Source organism: Macrotis lagotis, chromosome 4 (assembly GCF_037893015.1).
Source record: "Macrotis lagotis isolate mMagLag1 chromosome 4, bilby.v1.9.chrom.fasta, whole genome shotgun sequence".
Taxonomy (NCBI): domain Eukaryota; kingdom Metazoa; phylum Chordata; class Mammalia; order Peramelemorphia; family Peramelidae; genus Macrotis; species Macrotis lagotis.
Genome location: NC_133661.1, coordinates 91,083,179 through 91,109,842, shown reverse-complemented (window position 1 = coordinate 91,109,842; position 26,664 = coordinate 91,083,179). Strand labels below are relative to the sequence as shown.

General features: G+C 37.0%; 1 protein-coding gene across 3 annotated transcripts in view; it reads left to right on the top strand.

The window, feature by feature from the left end:
* WDR11 (WD repeat domain 11) overlaps positions 1-26,664 on the top strand; it is a 124,844-nt gene that overhangs the window by 27,762 nt on the left and 70,418 nt on the right. For 2 of the 3 annotated variants that reach the window (XM_074233509.1, XM_074233508.1), the window contains exon 1: positions 25,884-26,021. The exons of the other annotated variant lie outside the window; for it this stretch is intronic. In XM_074233509.1, coding sequence (XP_074089610.1) covers positions 25,936-26,021 — 86 coding nt within the window. In that variant the 5' untranslated portion in view covers positions 25,884-25,935. Of the gene's footprint in view, positions 1-25,883; positions 26,022-26,664 lie in introns of those variants that run through there. 3 annotated transcript variants of the gene reach the window in all.

Below are 26,664 nucleotides of genomic sequence, written 5' to 3'. Positions count from 1 at the left end.
TAGTATCTAGATACTACCTAGATAGTATTCTACTTAGTACCCTGCTAATTGATCTGCTCACTATAAGTGGGCAAAGATACTTACCTTGTACAAAAATATTTATAGCAGCCCTGTTTGTGGTGACAAAAAAATGGAAATTAAGTGAAATGTCCTTCAATTGGGGGGAATGGCTTAACAAATTGTGCTATATGTATGTCATGGAACATTATTGTTCTATTCAAAACAAGAAGGGATGGTAATTCAGGGAAGCCTGGAAAGATTTGCGTGAACTGATGCTGAGCAAGATGAACAGAACCAGAAAGACATTTTATACCCTAACAGCAACATTGGGGTGATGATCAACCATGATGGACTTGATCATCCTTTCAGTGCAACAACCAGTGACAATTTTGGGCTATCTGCAATGGAGAATACCATCTATAGCCAGAATTATGGACTTTGAACAAAGACCAGAAACTATTACTGTCAAATTAGAAAAAAAGCATTATATCATTATGTAATTTTATTATCTCATACTTTATTATACTTCCTTAAGGATTTGATTTCTCTGTCGTCACATTCAACTGAGATCAATGTATAACATGGAACCAATCTAAACACTAACAGAATGCCTCCTGTGGAAGGTGGGGGGAGAGAAGCAAGATTGGGGGAAAGATTATAATACTCAAAATAAATAAAACCTTTCTTTAAAAAAGATACTAGGGGTGGCTAGGTGGAGTAGTGGATAAAGCACTGGCCCTGGAGTCAGGAGTACCTGGGTTCAAATCCGGCCCCAGACACTTAATAATTACCTAGCTGTGTTGGCCTTGGGCAAGCCACTTAACCCCATTTGCCTTGCAAAAAAACCACTAAAAAATGAAAAAGAAAAAAAAAAGATACCATAAGTATCTCCCTTCTCCAGTCCATCCTCTATTCACATGTCATAGTAATCTTGCTTAAAGCACAGATCTGATTATATGTCTGACACACACACACCACATACACAACACACACACACACACACACACACACACACACACACACACACACACACACACACCTCTTTCCCTCTATTCAATATATTGAGTGATTCCCTATTTCCTTCAGGATTAAATACAAAATTCTCTGTTATTCAAAATCCTTAATAATCTGCCCTTCCCCATCCCTTTCTAATCTGTTTACATTTTACAACCCCCCCATCTCCTTCTCTCCCTCTTCTTCTCCCTTCCTCTCTCTCTCTCTCTCTCTCTCTCTCTCTCTCTCTCTCTCTCTCTCTCTCTCTCTCTCTCTCTCGCCTCTTTGCAACATGTTCCTTGTACAAGAAACTCCATCTCATGATTCCAGGCTTTTTCACTTACTGTCCCCCATTCATAAAAATGATCTCCCTACTCATCTTTGTCTCCTGAATTTCCTGGCTTCCTCCAAGTCCCACCTAAAATCCCACTTTCTACGTGGTTTTTCTTGATTCCTCTTAATTGGAGTACCTTCCCTATATTATTTCCAATTTGTCTTGTACATAGCTCGTTTATCCACAGTTGCTTGCATGTAGTTCCTCCCACTAGGCTGTGAGCTCCTTGAGGGCAGGGACTGTCTTTTGCCTTTCTTTGAATCTAATGTTTAGTAGGAGTGACTGATATATGGTAGGCATTTCATCAATATGTATTGATTCATTGAGTTACTGGCTGCCATGTGACTTCACAAAGTAGCCAAAGAAATGTTGTCCTCCTTTTTGGGGACATAGAAAAAGATGTCTCTTGGGGTAACTTTCCAGTTATTCAATGACAGAGAAATAAAGACATCATCTCATCACAGGGTGAAATCAGGGTTTCTTTCTTCTGTGAGAATGGAAAAGTGTTAGACTGATAATAGGATGTTCTGGTTTGCTCCTGACTTGGGCAAGTTCCTAGTAATTTTTGTTCTACAATAGAATGACATGACATATTTGAAGGTCACTGAATAGCTAACAAAAGGTGATTTAACAGAAGAAAGATATTCAACAAAGATATACACTGAAAATACTGTGAATTGATTTAGCCAAATGAATTCCCCCCTATATCCAGTTGCCCATAATGGTATGAGAATCAAACAACAGAAAGTAGCCTGGAACTCCTCCTGACTGTTTTGTTCCAGGTAATGAAGTAGATGTCAGTAGACTGAACCATTAATCCTTGTATTAAACATTTAGGTAATGGGAAATCTAAGGGTGTTTAGGATAGTATTCCCAACATAAATGGTAGAACAAAGAAATTATGTTTTCACTCTGGATATTATCTAGAAGTTATTTCTGACATATATATATGCCTCATTTTTTTCATAATTTTATCCATAAAATATTAATAAATTTGAATCCTCTTATATAACTTGGGAAATTTAATCCAATCAACATTTCTTTAGCAATTAGTATATGTAGGGTACCATGTTATGCAATGGAAATACAAAGACTAAAACTATAGTCCCTACCTTTAGGAAAATTATATTGGTGGGGAATAGGAGAGGGAAAACTATAGCAAGTTCATAAGTAAGTAAAAACAAATTAATTACAAATAAATAGAAATTGATTTTAAGAGGGAAATAGTGCTAACAACTAGAGAGATGAAGGAAGGTCCTCTATAGGAAGTAGCATTTAAGCTGAGTTTTGATGGAAGCCAGAGACTCCACAAGGCAGAAATATGGAGGGAGGAGTTTCAGACATGAGATACCCTGTATGCAAAAACAGAGGCAAGAAATGGATTAGTACATATGGACAAAAGGTAGCTAGGAGCTAGATTATGGAAGTCTTTAAATGTCAATCCAAAGATTCTGTATTTTTCTTTGATATAATATGTAACCATTTAATAGCTTTAATGATAAAGTGACATCAAGCTCTGTTTTATGAATACTAATTTGATATCAATATGGAGGATGGATTTGGAGCTATCTAGAAAGAAAACATCTCTTTTTTCCTCCCTTTCTCCAACAATCTTTTATTGAAAGAAATAAAATATGTTCTATGATATCAAATGTGCATTTGGTAAATAGAGTGTTATATGTTCTTCATTTTCAAGACTTTGAACAGCCCAGAACACTGTGAATTTTAGCAAAATCCCCACTAAAATTTGCTCATTTCAGTATATTAAATACCAGCTTCAATCCTTAGTATCAGTTGTCTACATTAAGGATTTTCAGGCATCTTAGCTATCTCTAACTTGTCTGAACTGAAATAGTAAACCACCATGGTATACTCTGCTTTCCAAATACCCATGTCCCAAGTGACCTGTGCCAGTCTGAGCTCAATTACTATTTAAGGCTATGTTCAAGCTTGTGTTGACTTTTCAGTTGATAGATGATTGCCTTGAATATTTGGAAGGTCGGTGTTATGTTGAAAGAATGAGTCAATTTAGTATGTGGTTCTTCCTTAACTATCCAATGCTGCATTCCAGCATTTAAAATGTGCCAGTCTCGTTGCATCCATCACTGTGCTAAATATTTGCTTATGCTTGTGGAAATGCAATAACCAGCTTTCTTGCTTAGAGTTCATCAGTAAGTCAACAACATTTATTGAGAGCCCACTTCTATTTATAAGGAAATCATGTTTATTGAGAGACCACACGGGGAGGATTGTGTTCAGTACTTGACTCCACATTTTAGGATAGACTTTAGTAAGCTGGAACAAATCCAGAGAATGGTGACCAAGATAATGCAAGTGACATAAACTGGGCCTGCCATTCACAGAATGACTTAAGGAGTTAGAAGTGTTTAGCCCAGAAAAGAGACTTAAGGTGGGTTAAAATATCTGTCTGTAGTTGACAGAAGCACTAGTATATGGAAAAAGGATTCTATTTGTCCTGTATTAATTCCAGAAGACAAAACTAGGTAGAGAGGGTAGAAACTGCAGAGAAAACTGACACTTGAATTGCAGCTGATCAAAGGTGGAAAAAGGGCTGCTCCATTTAAGGTCTGGATAACCATTTGCAAGTAATAATGGAGATCAGGTTTTAGTTCAGGTATGAATTAGACTAGATGACTCCTACCTTTCCCTTTCAGACTTTAAGATTCAGTGATTCTTAGACATTGCACAAAATCCTATAGAGCCTGTATGGGAGGAGGTAAAGAAATAGAAGACACATTTTTTTTTTTTTGGTTAACTATCCCACTCAGCTTTGTGCCATCTGCACATTTGATGGTTTGTCATTTATACCTTTATCTAAGTCATTGAGAAAAATGTTAAGCAACAATGAACCTCTCACAGCTCTGTGGAGCACTACACAGAAAGCCTGCTTAAAAGCTGACATTGAACCATTAATAACTACTCTGAGTCAGGTTGAAAACCTGTTCTGAATCAAATTTTTCTATTATCTAGCCCTTATTCCTCTTGCTTTTCCACCTTTTCCACAAGAATCACATGAGATAAAATCTAGGTAAACTAGATCTACAGTATGAACCTTATCTATCAGATTAGTAACACTATCAAAAAAAAGGAAATAAAAGTTGGTCTGGCATGTCCCATTTTTGCTGAAACCATGCCTCCTCTATCTCCTCTATGATCACTGCTTATTATTTTCTATATATTCACAATCTCTCTGTTTATTCTATAATTTTTCCATATTTTTCTACAATTTTAGAGTTAGATTTGCTAACATCCCTTTTTGAAAAAAGTCATCTTTATATTTATTCATTTTTTCTTTAGCCAGGAATTTCATTTTTATTTGGGGGGGCACTTAGGGTTAAGTGACTTGCCCAGTTTAACACAGCTATCTGTGGTCAGATTTTAATTTAGATCCTCCTGAGTTCAGGGTCAGTGCTCTGATCCACTTTGCCACCTAGCTACTCTGTTTTTTTAATTACTAAAAATTTATTATTTTTACATGTTTGATGCTTTTATTACAAAATAGTAGTACAAATAGATTGTCATATTTATAAAGAGCTTTGCCATTGTAGACATAGTTACATTTGTTCATTTGATTCACACTGCATCCCTCTGAACATATGAAAAGGATCCAATACTCATAAACACACAAGTATGTATAGATTAGTACATTTGTAGCACAAGCAGAGAAAAGCATTTAATGTCGAAATTAAGGAAAGACAATTAGCAAGTTCTTCTAATCTTGATCCTGATTCTGATTGTTTGGTTTACAATTTGTTAATTTGGAATTAGGAACTGACTGTTGGATTATGAGTGGTCCTACTCCTAAATCTTGGGATAAAGAACAGAGCTGAAGAGGGTGGTCTACCTAGTGATTCACGGTGTAACCAAAAGGTACTGTTGTTTAGAAAGGTTGGATATAAAAAGGGAAACAAAGTTAGAGGTATTCACTCCTCTGTACATACCCCACCTCTGGAATATGGAAAGATCCAATTTTCTTAGTTTCATGGGAATGCCTAAGTGTGGTCTCTCTGTGGTCCATATGCTTCCCTTTACTCCAGAACTACCAGAGAACTTTAAATTACCCAGGAATAATAATTCACCAAGGAAAGGTATGGAGAGAGAGAAGTCTTCCTGAGGTGTCTCTTTCAGTAGCCCCTAAGTTTATCAACTCATTACTTAGCTCCCCAAAGAGTTTATAAGGGCTTTTAATAAAAATATCAAACAACAAGATTTTTTCATGATGATCACTAGAATTAACCAACAAAAACTTGCCTATTTTATACTGAGCCTCAAATCTCTAGCCTTTCATGTTTTGTATACCTCAAGTCATTTACTGGTCTCCTCTCCGTTATGAATAAAAATAGGTCATATGGTAGTTATGACTAATAATCGCTTTATATTTAAAAAATCAGGAATTAGGAATGGCTCAAAGTAAAAGAGATATCCTGTAAAAATGTTTCCTGGCTATAGGCCAAGGAAGAGGAGGAAATTCAGTATTCAAAGTTCTTTTTCTAATTTCAGTTTCAGTCTTTCCAGACCCATACTCATCTTAGATATTTGAAGAGACAGAAACAGTAAACTGAAAAAGAGATTTAAAGTGGCTTAACTATTTCAGCTTGGTTTCCTATCCAAAGTACCTGCTGGGGTATTTCTAATTGTAGTCTTTAGTCAGTCCCAGTGCCTTCACCCCAGAGCCCTGCTGCTCATTCGTGAGATAACTATCCAAGAGGGTCCCTTTAGATTCATAGCATTTCAACTCTCATCAAGTATTTCTCTGTGTTCCAGAGGTAATTATTGAATCATATATACCAGCAAATCATGGCCGTGGTGCTTAGAAAATCCCAGCTTCATAATTTAAAAGGTCTCTTGCATCTTAGTCTGAGTCTGTTTGTTAGGTTTAATATGTCTCTCTGGTTAGTGAGCAGTTCTGAGTTCAGAGAAGGTAAATTTAAGCTAAAACTAAGAGCTTAAGTAGTCAAACGATTGTGCAAATAAAAAACATGAAGTGTCTGTATTTCAACAAATAAAAATTATAAAATGAGGCACTTAAACTAGACAGTCTTAAATGTTTTTCAGGCTCTAATGGTCAGACTCTATGAGTGTAATTATGTTTCTGTTTATACTGCTGTTCCTCAAGCTAAATTTCCCAGCATGAGGAGAATGGGAAAATTTTCTACAAAGAGGCCTGGCATTTTTCAAAGTTTGAGAAAATATAGGATATCATGAAAAAGGAGGGGAGGTGAGGGATGGTATGATTGCATACAAGTCATAAACAAAACTAGATGGGCAGACCACACTTGACACAGTACTTTATCAACAGTAGTCACTTAAGCTTGTTGAAAAATTGAACTGATTAATATAGTATGAAAGTTCATTTTTTTAGATAATTTTGGCAGAATCTAACTAATTATACATATACATATATATATATATATACATATATATATATATATATATATATGTATATATATGAAATCAATGTTGAAGGGTGGCAAAATTTTATAGAATTCAGGGATGGGCTTTAAGATATCTAGAGGAAAAGTTTCCAAAAGGCTGAAAAAGATCTTGAACACAAATGTTATGGCAACTCACAGAATCTTAATAGTCAAAAGAGATCACAGTGACCATTTAGTCTAACCTATACTTAAGAATGTCCTCTATGATATATATGCAAGTATTTTTCTAGACACAGAAAGGGATCATTTACCAGAAGATATATATATATCAGAATGAGGATGAAAAAGAATAAATGACAATCATTTTGTGAGTATGACCAAAAGTTTAATAGAATTTTGTTTTGTTTGTTTCTCATTTTGAAGAATTTGGACCTAATTAGCAGGCAATTGAGGGTCACTGTATTTTTCCTGAGTAAAGGGGCAGTTCTTATTGTCTGCCTAGGAAACCCCAGGAAAATAAGAGCTGATCAATGTCCCCATTATTTAAAATATTGATGTCTCACTTTTATAACTACCTCGAATCACTAAACTTCATGTTAACACACATACTTACTCCTCTAGATTAATGATCCTAATGTAAGTTCTGCATTCCTAATAAACTTCTGACATGAATGCATTATCAAGTAAAGTCTTTCCTTATGTGCCAAGCAAAGCAGGGAACCAATAGTTTCTTCAATCATAGACACCATAAATGTCACAGATAATGGCTATTATACTGGTCTAATCAGTTCCAGCATTCTGTAATAACTCATACCCTCCAATTCTACAGTACTCTGAAATAACTTAGGTGGGAAAGGAAATATTGGAAAATAACTTTTTTTGAATCATTGTCATGTACTCATTGCAATAGGAAAAAGAACAACAAAAATGTAAACATATTTACACACAGAGGTGATCTTATATGCACATTTATCAAAGTCAGGAAGGCCAGTGTGTAGGTCTAGCCTGCCTCTGATTGGAAGCTTGTGATCCTGAGTAAGCACCATCTTCTCTTGCTGCTCCAGATAGTTCTCTAAATCTTTTAGTTGTAGAAAAGCTGTGGTTCTGAGTTGGTAGAGAGATTTTCCTCACCAGGAGTTCCTACACCAACCAAATCACATATCTACAGTAGATATATAAAAAGATAGGGAAATGTGGAACTGTCTATTGAAGTAGGAAAGAGGTTATGGGACAGGAGTCATCACATTTACTATGAACTCCTGATAAATATATAGTAAGGTAAGTGATCTCAGGCAAGTTATTTTATACTCTGGTTCTGAGTTTCTTTTTTGACAAGAGAAAATAATATGTACACTACTTATCTCTCACCTTATCCTAAACCCTCATCATGGTATGGGTTCTTTAAAAATTATTTAAGTGGAAGAAAGAGTATTTGTGGAAAGGCTTTAATTAGAGTAATTCAAACAAAAAAAAAGCCTCCACTAAGGCACCAAAGTATAGCACAGGTGCACTCTGTAACAATTAAATAAGTACCCCTACTGAAATATCACATATTTTTGTTTTCCCAATCACACAAATTCTCATGGTGTAGAACATAAAGGCTCTGGGCTCTCACTCTCTCAATCGCTACTAACGCTGATGTGTTAAATCTCCAAAACACAGGTTTTAGGAACATCCCTTATGTATAGGATTATGACTCATGAGTCCTGGATATTCATCACAAGTGATTAGCACCTCAAAATCAGTTAGCCAGTGATTACTTCCTCATATCTTTTTGGACAATTAATGCCTCTATTTTATAACTGAAAAACAATTGAGGTCAATTAGCTACTGAAAAGACACAAGACCTGAAATATAAAAATGTCTCCCTGAACTGAGGCATACTCTCTCCTCTATATCCATGGTGACAGTGGACTCAAACTTAGTGATAATACCCATATATTCCTCCTGCCAAGTTCATTTCCAAATGTGGCAAAGTTAATTGGCAAATCATTCCTTTGATTGCAAGATAAAGTGTTTCTGATACCAGAATGATTAACTCTTATGCTAGTTCTTTCACAGAACTGGCCTCTGCTGCTACTGGAAGACTCAACATGGACACCTGTTCATGGACCTCCAGTGAATCTTCCAAACTTTGAAGCTAGCAACATTTAACCTGTTCCATCTTATCTCTGATACTAATTTACCTAAGCTCAGGCTAAGAAGGAACACAACAGGGCTAGAAGAAACATAGGCAACATGAGTTCATGGCCACATTTTATACTGCTGAGAGATAAGGGTATCTCTTTTCCCCACCTGAAAGCTTACAGCAGTACATGTTTCCCTTGTCACCAGGAAAGGCAGGATGAATTTTTCTGTTAAACCCTTCTTTACAAATATTCACTTCCAGCTCAACAGAAAGTCAAAAAGGTTTTCCTTGCTACCCAATAAGAAGATAGGAAAATATCTGTGCAAGTTCTGAACTGGGGGATAAGGTCCACCATTATTTAGCAACTCAACCCTCATCTCCAGAAGCATTCTTAGAAGTGTCCATTTGGATGTACATCAGGCAAAAAATATGGCATCCTCCAATGATTGGATTTACAGCAATAGTTTCATTGCTACCTAAGAAAAGTGCTTTGTATACTGTAAAGTACCGTGTGATTATGATGACTATTATGATTCAGTTAAAATCTATTTTTGTAGACATTTTTATAACAGTAAGAAAGCTTTTGCAGTTTGTAAAATTTAAACTCAATTCTTATAGACAATTATTTTAAAACCATCATATACTGCCACCATAAAGATGACTATTTTATTGTAGATCTATGTTCTCTACTGAAAAGTTTGATACAAACAAGAGATGAATTTGGCACAAAGCCAAAACCAATCTAAATTCCCTAATTTATTCTATTGGGAACTTTAGGGTCACAATTTTTCCTCTAAAGAATGCCCTTTAGAGGCAGAAACTACATTTTTAACACTGGCCCATATCAGGAATCAATAGCAATGACTATTGTCATATGGAAAGTGAGACTGAGGAAAGCTAACCAATATCCAAAGTCACACAAGGTACTAAAAAGAACTGGAGTACCAACCCCTTCATTTTATAGTTGAAAAAACCAAGACTCAGAGAAATTTCAGTAATTTGTCTAAGGTCACTCAGGTAATAAGTGTTACAGATGTAAGTAGAACCTATGTTCACTGTAGTAGAACGTAGTGTACTATCTCAGGAAGGAGACAGGATTCCAGGAAGCTTTGAGGCTTCCCACAATTCATTATTTCTACAGCAGATTGCTAACTGAGCACCTATTCTTTAGGATATATCTAAATTGCATTGAATATCCCATAATGGAAATGCTCAGTATTAATAATGTGCAAAAATACCTTATCTCCCCCCTTATATTCTAAGTTCCTTCAAAGTAAGAACTGTGTCTTCTATTCAAGGTGAGATTTCCCCTTCCCCCAACAGCAGCTTGTACAATACTGCTCATTCAATTGAGACTTAATGAAAGTTTGCTGTATTGCATTTGATCCCATTCTGGTAGCTCTGAATTGAATTGGAAGTAAGCAAGGGTTTTTCAGTATAAGTTAAGAAAGTATTTGTTTCCAGCATAATCTAGTGTTGGAGTCAAGGTTTCCTGAAGTAATCAGAGATTTTATTTGCATTACAAATTATTTGTCTTCTAAGAGAGTTAGTGGGTACACTCCTATGAAGTCTGTGAATTCACATCCATTTTAGAAATACAGAATCTATTTTAAATGACAAGCATTGGAGGTTTCTATGAAGTGGTTGATGACATGAGGAAATCATTAGACCCATTAGAATGCCTGAAAACCTATTTCCAACATAGCACAATTGATTAAGAAGAAGAAATCAATAAAAATCTACTTTTCAGATAGTATAATCACATACTAGATACAAACTCCAGCCTATTGATTTAATTCATAAAATGCAATTACATTGGTATAGTTTTAATGCATAATTTATTGAACTGTTCAAATACAGATGAAAAAATAAAATAAGATTCTTCCCCTGTATGTTGGTCCTTAAAGAAAAAAAAAGATAACTTATTCACCAAGAGCTCCATCCTTTCCCTTTGTCCTCACCTCAAATCCACCAGAAATAAAGCCTATCTCTTTCTTCGCTCCTGTCTCAGTGAAGGAGTAACTCTTCTCCTTATCTGAGGAAAACCCCACTCTACATGTACACTTGATCCTATCCTTTCCTATCTTCTCCAGCAGTTTGCCACAACTAATCAGTCACACTCTCTAATTTTCAGACTCTCCCTAATACCCCAGCAGACTCCTTAACTGTTATTTAAAAACATGTCAGTCATCCTCCATTATTTAAAAAGAATTCTCATTTGGTTCAACCATTCTCATAAGCTTTTGTCCTATATCACCTTCTCTTCTGAGCTAAACTCCTTGAGTAAGCCATCTACGGTAAACATCTGCACTTCCTTTTCTTTCACTTGCTTCTAAATCCTCTGCAGTCTGAATCCTGGTCTTGTCATTAAGCAGAAACTATTCTCTCCAATGACCTCTTAATTGCCAAATCTAATGGGCTTTTCTCACTGGTCATCCTTGTTTGGTCACCTGGCTGTGCTTATGACTCAGGACTTTGCCACCATGCTTCTCACCTTGGAATTTCCTTCAGCATCTGTGGTCTCCTCACATTGGAACATCCTTCTCTGTGTTCTATTGGAGATTTCTTCTGGAACCTTCATTTTGAGGAAAGCCTTCAGGCTAGCCTTCCTTCCAGCACTGCATCTTAAATTTCTGAAATTTGCGCCCCCCCAGCCTCCTTCCACCCAGCTGTTTTGGTTCCCTTTTATGTGTTGTTTTCCCATATTACAGTGTAAGCTCTTGAGGGCAGACTTTCTTTTTGACTGGTATTTATATTTCCAGCTCTCAGCATAGTTCCTAATAAACAGTAAGTGCTTGATAATATTTTACTGACTTGACTTGTTGACTTGCTCTCGCTGCAGTTTTGATGTTGTTGATCACCATCCCTCCAAATTTCACTTTCTGAAAGAGGGTTTTCTAGATCCCAGGCACAACACTTCCAATACCTTTCCTCTGAAATTACCTTTCATCTACACTGTATCTATCTTGTATAAATAGTGCATGTGTGTGTGTGTGTGTGTGTGTGTGTGTATTATCCATGTATGATATGTATTATCCACATGAGTTTGGCTAAATTTGACATATAAGAAAACATTAATTGATACATCAGAAATCTTTCCCATCCCTCACCAAAATCAACTGTTTCCCGACTGGTGAAGTGCAGGAGATTGGAGACAACAGGCTGTCTACTCAAACTAGAATTACATCTATCTACCTCTCTAAATATTACTAGTCTAGGGTAAGTGAATTTTGGATTCACACCACTTTCCTGATCACTATCCCTTAACCAGCAAGGAGAGTTCCAAGTGTATACAAATTTTTTACTCTTCACCAAATGATAATTATATATAGACTACTACAAATATTGAATAGTAAACAAGCCCAAATGAAACAATCCAATAGCAAACAAAAATTAGAGAAATTATACTATGATGGATGTACCAGATATTAAACAAAGTGACTTGAGTTCTCACAATGGGAGCATTTTCTGTTTGCTCTGTGTGTGTGTGTGTGTGTGTGTGTGTGTGTGTGTGTGTGTGTGTGTGAAAGACAGAGAGAGAGAGAGAGAGAGAGAGAGAGAGAGAGAGAGAGAGAGAGAGACAGAGAGTGTCTTATTCATAGGAAATCCCCAAGGGAATTCCAATGAGAAATAATCCAAACTTGAAATAGACATGTTTGAAGTACCCACCTCTGCACACATCTTTTTCCTTAAGTCTTTCTCTGCCTTCCATGATCTTTCCTAAAGATAGCCTTCAATTGTGTGTGTTCTCTCCAAAACCAAAGGCCAAATAACAACAACAAAATAAGAACTCTACCAGATTATTCTCAGATCCAATCCTTTTGCAGGATAATGATCATTGTTTCCACCAATGAGTAAAGTTGTATAAAAATATCCAGCTTTAAACTTGCATCACACTTGTATGTACATAATTATTTGTACTTTGTCTTTCTCATTAGATTGTAAGTTACACGAAGGCAGGAGGTTATTAGGTCTTTCTTCATACATTCAGGGTTTAACACACATACAGTATCTGACTCATAGTCAGTTTTTTTTTTAGGCTTTTGCAAGGCAAACGGGGTTAAGTGGCTTGCCCAAGGCCACACAGCTAGGTAATTATTAAGTGTCTGAGATCGGATTTGAACCCAGGTACTCCTGACTCCAAGGTTGGTGCTTTATCCATTACACCACCTAGCTGCCCCTCATAGTCAGTTCTTAATAAAAGTTTGCTGACTCATGCAGCCAGGTATCTCAGAGTCTGAACTTCATACAATAATTCTGTGTAATGATTGGTTTCTAACTCGGTTATTATTTAACAGAACAACCTTAAAGAGGTCAGTTCATGCAGTGAAGCTCCTGTATCCTTGAGGTTCTAATTGGTGCATCACAACTATCCCAGTGCTTTAAACTCAGTTCTGCCAAGTTTATGTCCCTCTGTGGCCAACTTCATCTGTTTCTTCTGTGCAATGTTTTCCCCACACCTCTCTACCTCAGTAATCAATTCACATTAGTCTTCTTGGAAAGGTCATTCAGTTATTCCATGGACTTTAAGGTCCCTTCTAGTTCTAAATCTTTGACCTGTTAACCTTAGAACTCTATAAATACTCACCATCCTTGTGACATTCCTGAGCAAAGCACTCTTTTCTGATTGCTACTACCTTTTTTCTGTGTTTTCTTACCCTATTAGAATGTAAGCTTAGTGAGGAAAGAGATTGTAGTGTTTTTTAACTTTATATCCCCAGTACTGGGAGATTGAATTAAATAAGACAAAAATTACCCATAAAAATTCAGGTCTTCCCACAAATAAGTAGAATTCTAAAGTTTTAAGATTATATGTTAACATATATGTATATCGATTGCTTACCTTCTTAGGGTGGGGTGGGGGAGGGAAGAGAATTTTGAGCTCAAAACTAAAATTAAAGAATGTTAAAATGTTTTTGCATGGAATTTTGGAAAAATACAGTATTTTTAAAATAAAAAAATCTCTGTTAAAAGGACAGAATATGTTTCTCAAACTTTTTTTGCTCATAGTACAGTATTATTCTTCATAGTCAAAAAATAGCCTGTTTTTAAATTGATAACACAATGGTAGAGTTGGGTAAGTCATGCTTTCATATTATTGCAAATGCAAGTTCCATGAAATTTATATTAACATATAAAGCACTAGAATCAACTGAGGTCCAACTGAAATGCCATAGAACAGTCTTTGGGAACCAATGATATAAATGAATCATAAACAAGAGAGGAGAAAAAGGGAAAACCTCATACAGAGTTTGAAAAATAGCTTGGTGTAGAGGATACTACACTGGACCTCCTACCTGATATTGTACCCCACCTCACCCTGGTTGTGTGATCATTTAATATCTCTCTCTCTCTCTCTCTCTCTCTCTCTCTGCTGAAGATGTTTCATTTGTAAAATGACACAACTGAAAGTACCTACCTCATAGAATTGTTGTGAAAATCAGGTGAGATGAAGCATGTAAAACAACTAATATGCATTAAGTGCTGCATAAATATTATCTATTGCTATGACATTATAACCACTTGTTTGCTGAATTTGGGTTGGATGAAACTGAATGAAATCAAAGAATGTATAGCATCCCACACACACACACACACACACACACACACATCAGAATGGTTTTTAGCAAAATGATTAGATACCCAAGGTAAAATGACAACAGAATATGATCAGATAAGTTAATTTCAGAATTTCTAAACAGGAAAATGCTGGTCTGTGGATGATGGCAAGGTCAAGGGTACAGTCACTTCTTTGTATAGCTGAACTGGGATAGTGGTGAAATGAGTAAGTTGAGGAACTGTGAATGTAGGGAGTTTGAAGACATATCATATGTATGTTGAAAGTTCCCTCATGAGGGCAGGAGTTAGAGAGGAAAAAAAAATAAAGCCTAAGTCAGGCAATGAACTTATCAAGGATAGGAGAGTATCCTGGAAGGTGGAAGACAATAGCTACTAGAATTTCAATTGAGTGAAAGATATGGATCAAAGGAATCCCAAAGGAAAAGAGATAACTAATGGTGAGTGTTCTCCATAACTACCCCAGTACTTAAAGAGGATAATTTGGGAGTAAAGTGTGGAATAAGAAATATTCCAACATCCCCACCAGGATCAGTAAGTGCCTGTGCATGTCTCTGGGTAATGAGCAAATGCTGACTCAGTGCTTTGTCATCAGGAGGGAACTAAATCTCAGTTAAATCCAGGAGATGGAACAAGTGAGAAGAGGAAAGATTTAACATTAAAGTAAGTTTGCTATTTAAGGAACAGGAATTTCAGAGAACAGAATGGAAAATATAACAATTTATAGAAGGATATTTTGGGGAGAGGTTGTGTTGAGGGGAACAGTAATAAAGGAGTGCGCAGTGAGGGATGGAATATTTGAATTTAAGCTGAGTGGAGTTCAGGATCCTTGGGATGGGTAGGGTTTCCAATGAGGATTTTGTTAATTATTGAGGAATGGTGTTAGAAAAGAGGTTCCTCACAGGGTTACCAGTGGGGAGGTGATGGAATGGTGTTTCTCCCTTTCCCCCAAAGGCAAGAGACTGAACTTCATGGAATGACATTTCTCAATTAAATAACTCAATTAAATGAAAAGCAGTAGCATGTATAAAATAAATAAGCTGGAATAAGCTGTTACCTTCAGGTAGAGTTGAAAAATGAAAGGCATATTATCAGACAAGGAAAAAATAAAAATTCACAATGTCAAAACAAACCTAGTTAAATACCTAAGACCACTATTTTAAAAGTATCATAGACAATGATGTTATTTTTTTAACTTTTATGTCTCAAATGGCATTGTTTCCAGATTTATAAAGGAAAGGACAGAATTGCAAAAATGGGATACTAACATGATAACTAGATGAGATTTTAATGTTCTTTTAATAAAAAGGGAAAACATGGAACTTAACAGACCATTAGAATACATTATTTGTATATCTAAATATCACAATAAAACTTAGAAAAATAATCAATATTCTAGGACATAGAGAAATTATAACTACATAAAAATAAATATTAAAAATATTTACAGACTACAATAACAGAAAATAGTAATTATACAAGAAACATAAGCAAAATATATGCTCTAAAGGGGATGAAATAATGCCAGTTTGAATAATGGATCAAAAAACAAATTAGCAAAACAATTAGAAACTACATAAAAGAGAAAAACAACAATACAAATGATAACAATAATAAAGCATACCAGAATGTTTGGAATTAAGCAAAAATTATCCTCAGAGGACAAATCATATCTCTAAAAATATAGATTAGCAAAATTAGAAAAACAAGCAATTTTAGAAACTAGAAAATTAGTCCAAAAACACAACAAAATTTAAAATAATTAATAGCTTCAGCAAAGTACCAGGATGGAAAATAAATGCATAAAAATGTTACATTTTTGTTTATCAATAATAAAAAGAAGAAATTATAGTTATCTAAATCACATTCAAAATAATCAAAAAAACAAAATATATGGAATTTAATCTAGCAACATATTTGAGGCATATGAATATAATTACAAAATATTCTTTACAGAAATAAAAGAAGACTTCAATATTGTAAGACATATATATTGTTCAGGATTAAGATATCTCCAAATAATAAAAACCTAATACTGCCTAAATTAATTTAAATATTATGTAAAATATTAATTTATCAAGAGAGATTATAAAAATAAGCAAAGTGATTCCACTCTCTGAAGGACTACAAATCATAAACTCTGAAGGCAAATAATTAAGAAGAGCAGAAATGATAGGAGAAACACTTTGAGCTAAAAAAACCAGCTATAAAGCTGTAATCATCAAAACTATTTCGTATTGGTTAAATATAGAAAAGTAGACTAAATCAACAAGGTCATAAAAACCAAATTCAGTGCAATAAATGTAAGAATAGAAATCACTTTGGGAAGCATGAAAACACAAAACACAAAAACCAGAAATCAGTTTAAGACAGAAAAAGAAAAGTTGAGAATGGCATCTTTTCATATAGACGACCTACATATGTGACCTACATAAAAAGTCAGTTCATTTTTATATTTTAAATTTCAAAAATGAAGTAAAATTCATATAAGAAATATTCATATATATGTATATGTGTGTGTCTAATAATGGCCATTTCTAGGGAAGAGGAAGAAAAAAGAAATTTGCATGATAATTTTGTTATATATTTGAAAGGAATAGCAAGTAGATTTTCATTTTCATGTGCAATCATATTTTTTATTGTGCTATGTAATGTGAATGTTTGGTTTGTTCCATGAATTAATAATACAATTTTTAAAAAAGATACTAACTTGTAGTTTTTGGAAGCAATGGTGTCCACACTCAGCAATACCAGTAGAATGTTTGAATTGAAAAGATGGAATTTTATTCTTTTATTCACTTATATAAAACTTGCTTTTGTAAGAATTAAACCAAAATATCTATGTTAAAAAGGGAAATATCATCAACTGGGGGAAACTTTGCATGAAAATGTATGATAAAGGTCTGATATGCAAGTTACAAAAGAGGGCCTCTTCCAATGTCTATGATATCAAAATAAGATATCAACAAAACTTTTTAAAAATAAGGTTAAAAGAAAAGTTCCTAAATGAGTCTTCCAAATCAGCTGTCATGGTGAGTAACAGATACAACAATGGAAGAAAAAAATTAGTAGGCAGGACCAGTAATTGACAGGAAACTATCCAAGAAGAAAGGCCAATAAAAGCCATATGTAAACACATAATTATGGTTAATAAATACGTTGAACCAGAGATTTTTATTCAGGGAGGCAAGTTTTCCTTATAAGTATCATCAAAACTTGTAGGATTAGATTCATTACTATGGACAAATATAATTTATTCAAAAGAAACAATCTATGAGGGCAGCATTGTGTGTGTACATATATATGTATATATATACATATGTATGTATGTATGTATATAGTGCTAGGGCAATGGGGTTAAGTGACTTGATTTGAACTCATGTACTCCTGACTCCAGGCCCGGTGCTCCATCCACTGCACCACCTAACCACCCACAGCACTTTGTATTTTAAAAGTAATACTAATGTGAAGAAATCCAGGAATCAGGTTGGGGGGGGTGATAGATGTAAAAAAAAGGATTTGTGTGATGATCAATAGAATGTTGAAAATAGGAGCAATGTTATATTGAGAGTACAGAGCAAACCATCTAAACAACATAAGAAAATAAAAGGTTTTGAGAAACTGATCATAAACTTGGCAGAGATGTGATATAGTAGTGATGGGAATAAGAGCATCTTCTGGAACACCATCCCTGTCAAAATCAGAGCAAATGATAACTTCTTTGCATTTTTGAATGATCTTATCATTCTTTAAAAGCTGAAGTTCCTGTTTTGAAAAACACTGACCAAAAAGGGAGGTCTGGTTGCTAATGTAGAAAACTGGGTACATTGGAGAGAAATGACTATTCCATCTCAGAATCTAATAGAGGTAAAGAGAAAAAAAAAGAAATGTAGCCTGACTATACTAGATTTCAAAAGAGGATGTTTCAAAGTATTAGAAGAAAGATAGACATTCTCTCATGGTATAAAATTCTTTAAGGGAACTATCGTAAAAATAAAGTTCTGGAGGTCAGAGCAAAAATGCAATTCCTATTCTCAGTACTGGGAAAAATAACTTAAAAAAAATCCTCTCTTGTTGAGTAGCTAACCCTGTCAGTCTTAGATGAGGGACACACCATTCATTATTATATTAACCTACAAGTTGCTATTGTTGGTGGTATTTGACATTTTGATGTTTAGAAGTACAGCTAGGTGGGACAGTGGATAAGGAGTTGGATATAATGTCAGGAAGATAAGTGTTCATAATCTTGATTCAGACATTTCCCAGCTGTATAACCCAGAACAACTTATGAAAACCCTCTAGAATTCTTTTGGAAAAATTACTGACCCGTATTAGCAGAGGAGGTTTTTTCCACTGGGGAGTTGTCTACACTATTTAAATCACAGGTCGAATCCTTTCTTGTGTCATCATTATTATCACCCTGATAGAGTAAAAAAATATCTTTGGTGTTTTCCCCTGTTCTAAATCACTTTCTCTCTGTCTTCTAAAGTCAATGAATGGATTTAGAGTCAAAGAATCTAGGTTCAAGTTATGACTCTTTCACTTCATAGCTGTGTGATTTGGAGTAAATCTCTTAATTTCTCAGCTGCCTCATTTGTCCTTGTCAAATGATAAAGTTGGAGAAGATTACTTCTAAGCATATAACTTTCCATCTCTAATGTTAAAAAGTCTAAGAACTCTGGAAGGTCTTTTAAAGTTTAGTGTCACTACCTATTACCCTTTGTTCATCTAATTAATCCATTACAACAGGAGTCTTTTAGCTTCCTTTGGAATGATGGCTTGGCTAGTCTATATATAACCAAGGTTGCCTGAGAACTTGGATTTTATTGAGGCTACATTCTGAATTGGTTTGCAATAATTCAGTCCCTGAAAGGATTGAACATGTGTTCTGAAATGATACTGTGAAAGACTAACAAAATGTATTTAAATGGGCACCACATTTCTCTTTCAATTGATCTCCCTGCCTATGCTTGGAGCAAGTTGATTCTGACAAGTTCTGAGATATTTATGACAAACTAAAAACAATACAATTTAGAGGAAAACTATGGAATCACTTTATGGAGGTCTTGGGCAATATGCCTTTTAAAAGGGAAAAAAATTGCCAAGACTAGTTTGGAAAAAATTGTTAATTTTTTTCAACCATAAAAAAGGAATAGAGAATTTGTACTATTAAAAAAGATCAATCGTCCATTTCATCCAATATTCTGTCTTCCACAGTGATCAGGCCAGATGCTTTCGAGAAAGCCATAAAAATCCATGAACATACCTAATTGTACAATCTTGTACCATGGGAGATATATTTTTTCCTGACCCCAGCTGGCAATCACTGCAGCTCTGAATATTTAGCATTTTTGTCTTCAAAGTGGTCTTCAGAAGAAAACTAATTTATCCCTTTTCCTCCTTGGAGTTTATTTCTGCTCAGTGAGTGTCCCCTCCCACCTCCATCTGTGAGTTTAACATATTACTTTTTTTTAATCTCTCTTTAAGATGCTACTTTTGTTTGAATGTAATTGACTGCTTTGTTGAATTATCTATTTTTCCATTTAAGCATCATTTTTTTTTATATATCATGAGATCCTAGAGATGGTGATTGTGCCTGTTAGGGCAAGTTCTTTTTTTCTTTTGGTTTTGTATTTAATAGAATAAAAATGGAAAGAGTGCTGAAATTTGAGTGGAGTCCTAAATTCTAATCCTGTCTAGTCTACTTTCTACCAGTTCATCTTTATGGACTTCAGTTTCCTCATCTGTAAAACTGGGAAATTTGAGTAAAATCTTTCTCAAGTTTCAAATTCTATGGAAAAAACTATCTCACTAGGATGGTGATGACAATAGTTATCCTTCACCAGTCAGGTAAGCAATCAGCAAACATTTAATAAAATTTATCTTCTGCCAGTCACTATGCAAGTGTTAACAATGAAAATACACTACTCAAACAGTACCTGCTTTCAAGGAGCTTATAATTAACAGAGAAGACAGTGTATATATAAATATAGACAGAAACAATTTTAAAATATGTTATTAGAGAAGGAATGTACTAGCAGTCTGGAGGATCAGGAAAGTCTTCATAAAGATGGCACTGGAGCATCAACTGGAAGCAGCATATGATTTTTTTGAGGGAGAGATGAGGAAGGAAGGGTTCCATACATGTAGGAATAATTGGTGCAAAAACATGGGGAAAGGAAGGAGTGCTGAGTGAGAAAATTATAGGGTTTTTTTTTTTTTTTTGCAAGGCAATGGGGTTAAGGGGCTTGCCCAAGGCCACACAGCTAGGTAGTTATTAAATGTCTGAGACCAGACTTGAAGCCAGGTACTCCTGACTCCAGGGCTGGTGCTTTATCCACTGCGCCACCTAGCCGCCCCCGTGAGAAAATTATAAAGTCAACTTTTCTCTGCTTTTTTTTCCCTGTGATATTTGCAGGCTATTTCCACCCCTATACTCCTCCCAATCTGTCATTCAAAGCCCACTGCAGATGCTCTGCCCTCCTAGATGTTGGTCACAATTTTTATAGGCTTTTACATGTCCAATGTAAGTACAGGTTCTGTTACCTTGACAACTGCTCTAATGTACCTGTATTTTGGTTTCTGTACAGCCTTAGTTTGCCTTGTCTCACCTAATGTTGATGTCATGTTTCTGTGATCATTTTTAAAAACTTCTATTGATGCGTTTTAAAAAAGTTATTGTCATTGTGGGATATACACTTTCTTCTCTCTACCATTTACCAGAATAGAACTCTGCTTTGTAAACAAACATAGCTGATTGGTGTCTGAAATGTATTAATTCCTTTTTCATCAGTCTTCTACCTCTCTGCCTAAAGGAAGAAAGTACGTTTCATTATCTGTTCTCTAGAATCATTGCTGGGTTTTTCCTTTACACAAAGTTTGACTTCCCTTTTGTAATCATTTTAGAAACTATTTTCCTATATCTATTTCACTCTGCATCAGTTCAAACAATTGTTTTCATATTTCTAAGGAATTCCTCATCTCCATTTCTTATGCTATAATAACATTCCATTGCATTCCCTACCATTTGTTTAGGTGGTGCAGTGGATAGAACACTGGCCTTGGAGTCAGAAGGATCTGAGTTAGAATTTGACCTCATTCTGCTCTTAGAAGTTTGTGATCTTGGGCAAGTCATTTAACTCTGCCATACATTCAGGGCTTATCCTGATTCATATCTGGCCACTGGATGCAAATGACTCTGGAGAAGAAGGTGAGGATGGTGATTTAGCACAGTAGTTTCTCACTCAAATCCAATTCATATGCTTGTCATGGCATCACCTCCTTTATGTTGTGGTCTTCAAGAACAAAGGACAAACATGATCATAGCCATTTGTTTAGCCATTCCCCACCTCATAGATTCCCACTATGTTTCCAGTTATCACTTTCACAGTTCCTTTCCTCATAGGGTCTTCCTTATGGACATCTGGTATGTATTATGTGTCAAATCCTTTCCCCATATTAGTTTTACCTATATGAATTGTGAGGTGATTAAATATACTAACCGACTAAAATCCAGATGAATATATGCATTCCATTGCGAGTCTTCTGAATCTTGAAGCTTAAGTCTTAGCTTTCATTTAGGTACAATGTTCTCTTAGTCCTAATCCTTGAGCAATTTTATCTTTTTGTCATTATAGAATGAAAGAATGAACATTTTTTGTTTAGAAAACCTACCTAACAGTGGTATTCAGACCGTGGTCCTCTTACATACAACCTCTGCTTCTCAGCCACCTCTATTTCCTGAATTATAGTACTTGACTCTAATAGACTAGAGTCTATAGCAGAGCCTCCTCTGACATCACAAGAAGTAAAACCATAATAATGATAAAATAAAATAAATATTAATACTTTCTCACTGATTTTTGTTGTATAAGTAATTTCTGTATAATTCCAGTAATTTTCATAGACAAAAACACTGAATTTGCATACTTTAGCTTCAAATATGAGGAAAGATGCAAGCTATATCTCACTTCAGATTGATCCTTTCAAACTGGACTGATTGTGTACAATAAGAGCATGCCTGGTGCTGTTTCTCTATATGTCACCAGTGTAATGTTTGTAGACCCTTTTATTATATCTGCTCATTTTTTCATAGTCTAGATGATACATTTTATGTATATGTATTAGATAATTAGTTTTGTTGATTTTGATTTTAACTGCCTGAAAGGTTGAGGAAACACTAAAGGGGGTGTGAGTATGTTACCTCGATTAGATTCATATAGTGCAAATCTTGATTCTGATACTGGTCATGTCACTCCAATCATGGACCCCTTCACACAATACCGCTCTATAGTCTACAATAGAGAGGTAGCTGCTTTTGTGAATGATGGATGTGAATGGGATTTCCAGCCTCCCTGAGACATCTTGATAAGGTCTCCACAAAGAGCTGGTCTTAGATCTAGGAGGATCTGTATTCATCTTTCCCCTGATACAAACTGTGTGTCCCTGAGCATGTCTCTCTTAACCTTAGAGTGTCACCAGTAAGTCTCTGGATATGAAGATAAGTTATAGTTACAGATTCAATTTGGGAAAAGGAGTTTTCTCACCTAGAATACACTAGACCACAAAATTCCAGATCTGGTCAACATCAAAGAATCTCATCATTATTTGCATTCATATCTTATCTCTTAAATTTCATATCCATGAACACTTAGGTTATATTGCCTTCTGCACCTATTTTGCTTTTGTAAATAGTAGGTGTTTAATGGTTAAAAGGAGTGGTTTAAGCACAGATTTCCTAATCTTGATGAGATTTAACAGTGTAAACATTTGTCTGGAAGTTTCAGTAATTCTTCTGAATTACTAAAATTATAGAATTTAGAGTTGGAAGGGACCTCTGCATACAGCTAGTCCAACCCATGCCTGAAAGAAATACCCACTCTGATCCTTTGACAAGTTTGATCATCTGGTTTCAGCTTTGAAGACCCCCAAGGAGGGAAACCCACTACCTCCTGAGGCCGCCCATTCTGTTTTTACACAGTTTTAATTATTAGGAAGTTTTTCTTGACTTTCCTCTATTTGCTTCTTTGTAACTTCCACATATTATGTGTGGTTCTGCCTCCTGGAGATAAACTGGAGTCTAAACCTTCTTCTGTCTGATCTTTTTGTGGCCAATATCTCAAGATCAAATTTGTTCTGAGTATAGAGTTTGGGGTGCAGAGTGAGGAGGGAGGGTGTCATCATTTCCTTTCATAGAGATATATTTAGAAATGATTTCATGGGGGAAAAAATAGTTGGAAATGTCTGTGGAGGGAGCAGTGTACAGCAATGGTATTGTTTATTGAATCAATGAATAAATGAATGTTGTTGAGAGAGTAGAGGATAGGGACACCAGAACATCTAAAGGTTGTTAAGCATGTAACCTAGAAGCCAACACAGGAGTATGAAATCAATCAGTGTAGGGAGAGCAGTCAATTTAGGGAAAAATACACCAGCTAGTGAGTTTCCCTTATCTCATTACCCTGGGATACAATGATTCTCCACTCTCTCCAGTTCTACATTGGTCTTCTAATACCCCATTTCTATGCCTTCTCATATATTATTGCTTATTCCTCAGATGCTTGCTTCTCATTTATTTCATAATTTAAATTTTAGTGAGGAGAAGCCTAATTTGCATGGTATACCCAGTCTGGCATAGTTTGTAAAAGAAATAACTATTCAATGATAATATTTTGAAGATATAATGATTAACAGAAGAAAATAATGATTAACTGTTTTAATTATGATATTGATATTTCGCTTTCTTTCTATAATTTAATTGCATTTTCAGTCTATTGTATATTCTTTTTTATAAAGATTTTTATTTATTTTGAGTTTTACAATTTTTCCCCTAATCTTACTTCCCTCCTCCCACCCCCCACAGAAGGCAATTTGCCAGTCTTTACATTGTTTCCATGGTATATACTGATCCAAATTGAGTGTGATGAGAGAGAAATCATATCCTTAAGGAAGAAACATAAAGTATAAGAGATAACAAGATCAGACAATAAGATATCAGGTTTTATTTTTTCTAAATTTAAGGTAATCGTCCTTGGTCTTTGTTCAAACTCCACAGTTGTTTCTCTGGATACAGATGGTGTGTATACGCAAATTATTATAAAAAGCAATAACAAATTGAAGAAAGGCAGATGCACCTCAAATCCCATTCATTCCTTTGCCAAATAGGATGCAATATTAGGTCACAGCATTGAATCACTGATGTTGGACATTCTTCAAAGAGTTTGAGGAGACCGTTCCTGAGAGTTCATAAGATTCAGATCTCTAGCTGTAAAGGGGCTTTATAGGTGATCGCCTGACCCCAAATCCATTGGCATGGGACACTCTCTCCTATTATTGATTGAGATGAATGTCCGAGCCCTTGGAGTTAGCAAGAGACCGGGCTTCCTCAGATCTCAAGCAGTTTCCCTTTGGGAACTCATCATCCAGCTTTGAGAGAAAAGATGGAAGAGACCAACCCTACTTCAGGTGGTTGAAAGAAAAGACATGAGAAGAAGTGGCAGGCTTCATCGGTCTTCATCATTCCCCACTCGCTACTCCAGAGACTTGCGGGTGGGATCCAAGACCCTCTCTGTCTTTCCTGATTTGTCTTGCCATCCTCTCAGATAAAGGGGTGTCCTCGCTACTCTCTCTCTCTGCGAGTTCATTGTGGAATTGATATGCTGGAGAGGGAAGGGGTCAAGCCTAAGGAAGCGAGCTAGGGGCCTCCTTGGCCTCCCAGATGGCAAAGTGAACCAAAGGCACCTTGGCACATGCCCTACAGAAATCCTGTTGAAAGGAAGAGGCAGGTATCCTCCTGGGCCAGGACCCCCTTGGCGGAGGGGAGGGGGTGCAGACTAGAGGTTTGTCTTGGACTTGGTGGAACCGGGCAAGGACAGGCCATCCCCATCCTGGGGCCTGTCCGCAGTGGGGGGTTTCTAGCCCTCCCCAGGCCACAGAAACTAAGCCCTTGCTGCTTGCTGACTCTCTGTGACCCGTCTGGGCTTTTCTGGACGAAGATTCTGGACTTCTCCAGCTTGGAAACTGAGGCAGACAGGGTCAGGCGGCTCCCCAGGGTCACACAGCTGGTAAACCAAGGCCGCACTTGAGCCCAGGAATTGCAGTCTTGTCATCCAGGGAGCGTGGGGCAGAGCCAGGTCCTCTTGTTGTGAATCTAGGGCTCGGCCATTTGGGGACGAGCCACAGAAAGGGAGGCGAGGTGGCACTGGAGAGTCTGGCAGACCTGGGTTCCAATCCTGCCTCCAATGTTCCCTCCCCCACTGGAAAGCTGTCGTGACCCCGCCCACAGAGGGGCGGGGCTCCGCGCCCCGCCCTTTCCCTCCCGTAGGCTCCGCCGCGGCTCCCGCGGAACTTCGCGTCCCCAGCTCGGGGGGGCCACCCGGACCCTAGTCACCGCCGGAGGAGCGGACTGAGGGAGGGACGGACGCAGCGCGGCGCTTCCGCTTCCGCTTCCGCCGCCGCTTCCTGGTTGCCCAGCACCGAGGCCGCGGCTCGGCCTCCGGGCCCGGGAGATGTTGCCCTACACGGTGAACATCAAACTGTCGGCTCGGACCCTCACCGGGGCGCTCAACGCCCACAACAAGGCGGCCGTGGACTGGTGAGGGCGGGGCGGGCCGCGGAGGGGCGGGGGTGGGAGCCAGCCGGGGCCCCTCCGGCCTCCCCGGCATCCTCCCATGGGAGCCGCCCAAGCACTCCGGGAAGCAGGCGGCCCCCCGGGGCAACCGAGGCCGGCCGAGGGCGAGGGCCTCAGCCCGCAACTCCCCCCGCCGCAGCCCCCTCTGCCGTGGAATTCTCTTTTTCTCCAAAAACCCAGTCTTTCCTTCACAATAGCAAGGGCCGGTTTCAGGGGCTCCTAGATGCACGATTAGGCGGGATCCCAGGCCCTCGCTGCTCCAGCCCCCACGACCGGTGGATAAGGAAGCTGAAGCCCAGACTAGTTACACCACGAGCCCGTCAACATGCCTTAAATTGCTGCGAATACAAAGAATACAAAAAAAAGACCCCGCTCTCGCATCTCTATTTACATTTTTTTTTCCCCCATCGCCCAAATCCTTAGACTAAAAATGTTTGGTTAAAGAGATTTATCTTTTCTCATTTTTGTCTTGATGCAAAGGAGGACTCGATTAGTAGAGCTGCCTAGAAGCAAACGGGTGGCCAGAGATTTGGCCTCATGCATGAGTGAGCTTTGGCAAGGTCTTAATGCCCTTTGCCTCTCTCTAACGGGAAGTGAGCCGAAAATG